Raw genomic sequence first — 6143 nt, forward strand, 5'->3', positions numbered from 1 at the left:
TTTTCAAATAGTAGTTTTATTGAAATCACTATAACTCGTATTTTGGAATACTTTTTCTATAAATATTATTGCAAAATCCAATTAAGATTTAAATGGGAAAACTTCGTCAGCAAATGTAAATATATTTTGACATAATTACTCCTAATGACCATCAATAATTCATTCCTTTCGTTTCATCAAAATTCAATAACAAAACAAGGAAATATACCACAGTGTTATTTAACAATTGATTATATATTTTTGCGTAAAAATACCTGGTAAAATTATATAAAATACGCATATTCAACTACCTACTGAGAACTTTGGCTACTGCTATGAGCTATCGAACACATAGAGCAAGACTCTCTTGATTGAGAATACTACTCAAACAACTTTCTCTATCGAAAGTATGTACTTGCTCGCATAAAACAAGTATTACAATTAAAACATAGGTGAAATATTAAAACTACCGTTGAAATATTGGAATACCAATACATTTTCCCAGATACTTGTTACTATTTTTTACAACAAATTGTATATATGTTATTAATGCTAAACCTATTAAATGATATCGGCACGCAATAACCTTGTTACGTATTTGACGAAACGACCAATAACAAAATAGATTTATTCTGAAGAAAGAAACGTTTAAGTAAACGTTTTCTTTTATAACGTATATCATTTATGAACAATAATACTTTTATAGTGGAAATCAAATGCATTGGAAAACCAATAACTCGACACATCTCATCTTTTTTTCATAATTATGTTCGCAAGGGCTTATATTTTTGCGCATGATACAAAAAAAAAATGGACTTTCACATTCTGTTTATCAGGAAGACCTTATCGATACTATTTGTATGCTTATTAAGTGCTAAACCTGAATTCCACACCATTGACGATTGACATAGCAAAAAAGCATTCATCTTAACCCAGAGCCTCTTTTTCGGAATGTTTAAATAAAATTCTTTATTGTAACCTGCTCGATCAGAATATCATCCGTTGTCGAGTTTTTTTTCTCTTCTTAAATCTCAATAAAAGCTCATAAAGCTCAAGGAAAGTGAAGCACATGTACTGCTATCTCTCCTAAGCGCGCGGGTGTTCCGCACAATTCTTACGTAGTAAAGAACAATAAAAGCTAACGGCAAAGCACAATTTTATCCTTTGCATCGAAGAAGTATGAAGGCTGTACGTTGTTTCAACTCACAGTTCTCACTATTCCTTTAAAACCCTTTCTCTGTTATAAAAACCTTGTAAAGCTCTTTTTAAAAATTTTACAAAATGTCGATGTGCTCAAAAGGGTAATGCTTTATCTGCCTTTTTTAATGCTCCCGTTAGCATTCAGAAAAGAAAACAAATACCAGACAGAGAAAAATTAAAATCACAGGATGTGTGGTTAATTCTCTCGATTTTACTTCTCCTGAAGTTTCGTGGACGATAATCTGTACACTCGCCATCTTCCTCCGCCAGTCTGGAGTAGAGAGATAAATCACAAGAAATAGGGAGTGGTAAACGTAGGAGGAATCACTCTCTCGGAATTTGGCACCGCGTTAAATATCACCGCGGAATGCTTGTCAGCCGTGGTGAATTGAAATATACTGGCGACGTTGCCACAGCGATAACAATAGTTGGGAGCCGACCATATCGTTACTAATTTTTCGTCGAACATAAACCTATAACCTAATGGAAAAAATTAAAATGAATGTGTTTTTTTAATAAGCAATATTAAATATTATCACTTTGAACGAAAATTTTTTATAAAATTCATTTCCAATTTTAAATATAACAGCTGCAGATTAATTTAAAATTAATTAAAATAATACAAACATACATTGTCATAAATTTATTTATTTACGTATAGCAAGATATATCATTGAATACTTATAATCAAATTATATTAAGTATCATTAATGTTACGAATAAGTGTTACTATTTGTTATTCGTTAAACACTATTGAATGATTTAAGTTAATATTATTATTATATATTAAGTTGATAAAATTATGAATAATCATTACATAACTTTTAAAAAATACAGTAATTTGACTTTTTAAAAATCTATTATATTTAATTAATGATAAAATTATTACCTTCATTTACTAATTGATGAGCTCTACAAATAAGTTTAAGATCGTTAATATCCATAAATAAATGTGTTATATTCGCCCCAAATAACCAACCAGCCCCTCTAGGGCTCATTGTCCAGGTTTGAACATCATCTGGATCTGACCAAACTAAATCACAGAATGCTCCTGTTGAATGAATTAAATATTTAATGTATTATTTCACACTTATAACCAGTTTTGCTTAAAGATACCGATTTTTCAATTATGACTATATTCTACAAAATATCGTCACTTTGTTTCATTTCATTATAAAATAATTAGCTATATTATTAATTAATTTACAACGCACATGCATGCATGAACACACAAATTTGTTTATTTATTTGAATTATATTAAACAATTAAATTTATCCCTATTAGATTCTATTTATCTGCTTTAATTTTAACAAGAAATACTATTTCTTTCTTTAAACTACTTAATTAAATTATTAACATTATATTACAAGTACTACTATAATGTAATGAGAAAGGAATTTTTTAGTAAACGGAACGAGTAAATAAGTTCCTAATTATCAATGCTTTATTTATTTTATTTGATTCACTTTACAAAAGATGGTTTATTAAAAAAAAATTTATGCAACATTCAAGAGAAATATAGAAAATTTTATGCATGTTTAATGTTGAGAATTTGCCATTTCAAATATTGCTCTTTTAACTATAATGCAATCAACTGTTCTGTAAATATTAACTTATGGGCATGCTAACTTACCCGTATGTGGTATTTCTTTTTTCCTATCAATTGTCCTAATTTGATCTAAAGTTCTAATAGCTGGTGATAACCCGCCATGTACGCAAAGAATTTCTTCGTCAACTAACTGTAAATTAAATCACTACTATACCATCCTGCTCAAATAAATTATAATATAATTTTAATACATACGGCAGCAATAGTGAGCAAATCAAATACCCTGCAGCAATTCCTCCATGGATTTGCATTGCCATATTTGTTAAAGCACTCGTCTAAAAAAATCATTTAAAATGATTTTAATAACTTTAAATAATATCATGCAAATACATACTATTAAATATTTTTTAGAGAATATATAACCCATAATGCATAATAGAAATAAGATTTAAAATAATAATAATAATAATGATAATAATAATAATAATAATAATAATAATAATAATAATAATAATAATAATAATCCATACCATAAAAACCATATACATGTGTGATTTGTCTTGATTCATGATTTCCACGAAGTAGTGTTATCCTATCGGACCATTTGGCTTTTAAAGTTAAAAGACGAGTTAGTGTTTCTAAGCTATAATAACCTCGATCCACAAAATCTCCCATAAATATGTAATTTGTATCAGGCACAGGTCCTCCATTACGAAAAAGCTCTTCTAAATCGTAAAACTATAAAATAATAATAATGAAAAATGAATACTATTTTAAAATTCATCTTAAAAATAGATATGAAGCAAGTTTAAAGAAGCGATTAAATCAATTAATTTTTATCACAAATGAATGAATTTGTATTATTAAGAATTGCATGTTTAAGAAATAGTATTCTATCGAGTGACAAACAATAATATTAAAGATTTTAGATTACCAAATATATTTTACTATTAATATATTTTTTGAATAAGTCTATTTTTAAATTATTAAAAATTCATATGAAAGTAGATAATAAATATTGCCTTGGAGAACTAAACCTAAAAGAAATTAATTATGAAGAAATAAAGAGAATAAATTAAATGCAAAGCATATTGAATATTGAATAACTTAAATGTTACAAGATCGTATATACCTTCATAAAGTTGAGATAATGACACAGTGTCTACGTAGTTACATAAAATGTAAAGAATCAAGTCATTACTTGGCAAAAATAAGACTCCAGGATCATTTTACTTTAGAGCTTGTTACTATGATTTTATATACAAACAGCTAGGTAAATTAAAAATATCGGTTGTTGTATTCATTCCATGTAACAGAAGAAAGTGACCAAGAGGCAAAAACAAAGCGATTAAAATATACGTTCTATTCTCGTTAACAAAGCTTTAACATAGACGTGCATGTGTGTTTCGCAATGACTAAACTAAAAGTGCATAATAGTGGTACGGGCGCGAAAAAAAAAATATTTCCAAGAAAAGCTAGATATATTTGAGGTTAGAATATTGTAAATTGGCACCTGGCCGTGGATATCACCGCAAACGGTCACCGGAGTCGAAACAGGTTGAATATTTGATTCCTCCAGCAAAATATCACATACCAGGTCGCAGAGTTTCTGTCGGCATGGGAAAAAGAGTAAAACAATGTATCAGATCGTTAGCTCATCAAAAAGAAAGCAATTAACCTATGAATCAAAAATCCGCAAACCCATCTACCGACCTTTAGATCATTTTCCGGCAGGTACTTGCATTCCTTGGCGATTTCGATCCACTGGTCAACGTCTGACATTTTAAATGGTGATGAGGATGATGTTCTTCCACGTTCAGCAACGACGTCGCACGTCTCGCACCTCGTATGTACACTTATATCCTTCAGTGTACGACTCGCGACCTCAACTGCAGTTACGACGACGAGGACGTCTACAGTAGGTCGCGCATTTGCCAGTGCCCGCCGGTCGTGCTCGTCGTCGTCGCCTTATCGCCATCCACGTTTGATTATTATGTGCACAGAGTATCCCCCTTTTCTTCGCAACCGTGGAAGAAGGGGAAGAACGTAGCAGCGCGGATGCCAAGAGGAAGAGTGAATTCGTATACGTATTATTTATCTTTTCGATCCCTTTTTTCCGCTTTCGCTCAACCACGACGAACTACGACGTCCTGATCACCGTTCTTGCCATTGTCATCGTCGTCGGCTGATATATACGCGCGCGCGCGCGCGCAACATAGAAACGCACGCACGCTCCTATATATATGTATATATATATGTATTTATAGGTACGGATAACCAACGTACCATACACACCTCTATATAAATTTGTTTATTTATATATATATATATATATATATATATATATATATATATACTCTCTGTGTATGTGCATATGCGCGCGCGCGCACGCGCGTTTTATGGCTGTGTGTGTTTGCACATATAGACAGAAGTTGAATGAGAGTGGTGCGTGCGCGGAACAATATGCGCGCGTAGACTTCGAAAATTACCCTAAACTTGGTGCCCGGACAAGGTGTTCTGAACCCGCGAGCTATTAACCTCCAAGCCCGACCCGGCCCCCCCCCCCCCCCCCCCCGATCAAGAGGAGCACGTCGTCGACGGTCGAGGTGAACATAGAATGAATGAAAACACGAAACTCGTATCTTCTGTAAGTGAGAGGATTTAAACGAAAGTGTGGGTAATGATGATTGGGGCAAGAGGAATTCTGACGGTCAGGATCAAGTTACGGCTATGTGACGTTACTTTATTCTATTCCACTCACGGGCACCACGAAACGAAAATTAACGGGACAACCGAGGATTAGATCGCGAATTTATATCGATACGCATTTTTATGACCACTTAATAAAATATGCACCAACACGAATGTAGAGTGTTTACATCGTAATCGCTGACATTTCATGCAGCATAAGGCATTAAATTAATATTAATAAAAAGTTGCAAATTAATGTTCCATCTCTTTTAACTGTTATGCAATTCTTTTCTTACCTTCGATGAATCCAACACATAATAATTTGATACGTAATTTTTCAAATGTCGTATATTTAGCTACAAAGGAAACTTGCACAATGGACAAATTAATAGGTAATGTATTCACGTTACGAATTATTTTTTAAATACATTTGAATAATCAACATCAAATACATATAAATAAATCCTTATGCTTTATAAGTATCGTGTGTGGGAAAATAGCTTAAATTTAATTGAATTCTAATCATTTAATACACTGTTTTATGTTTTGTGCAAGCACGTTCTTTGCTTCAAGCTTTTATATGCTTTCGATTATACAAATGCATAATGATTTCTATAATATACGACATTGCGTTTGCGTTGAATTATAGGCAGAAAGCTTTAAACGCTAAAGCTTAGCTTAAACTTGATAACTATTTACTTTATAAATAAAGATTATACTTAT

At 31.7% G+C, this 6143-nt stretch overlaps 1 protein-coding gene across 1 annotated transcript; it reads right to left on the reverse strand.

Moving 5' to 3' along the window:
* Nucleotides 1–349: 349 nt before the first annotated feature.
* On the reverse strand, nucleotides 350–4909 carry PpV (Protein phosphatase V). The gene is made up of 7 exons (XM_011502050.1): nucleotides 4443–4909; nucleotides 4243–4338; nucleotides 3260–3467; nucleotides 2985–3064; nucleotides 2814–2919; nucleotides 2069–2230; nucleotides 350–1659 (listed from the first exon to the last, which is right to left on the reverse strand). The coding sequence occupies exons 1-7, from the start codon at nucleotides 4509–4511 to the stop codon at nucleotides 1469–1471; spliced, it is 912 nt and encodes a 303-aa protein (XP_011500352.1). The 5' UTR covers nucleotides 4512–4909; the 3' UTR covers nucleotides 350–1468.
* Nucleotides 4910–6143: the final 1234 nt, after the last annotated feature.

This window comes from Ceratosolen solmsi, unplaced genomic scaffold, assembly GCF_000503995.2.
Source record: "Ceratosolen solmsi marchali unplaced genomic scaffold, CerSol_1.0 scaffold43, whole genome shotgun sequence".
NCBI lineage: Eukaryota > Metazoa > Arthropoda > Insecta > Hymenoptera > Agaonidae > Ceratosolen > Ceratosolen solmsi.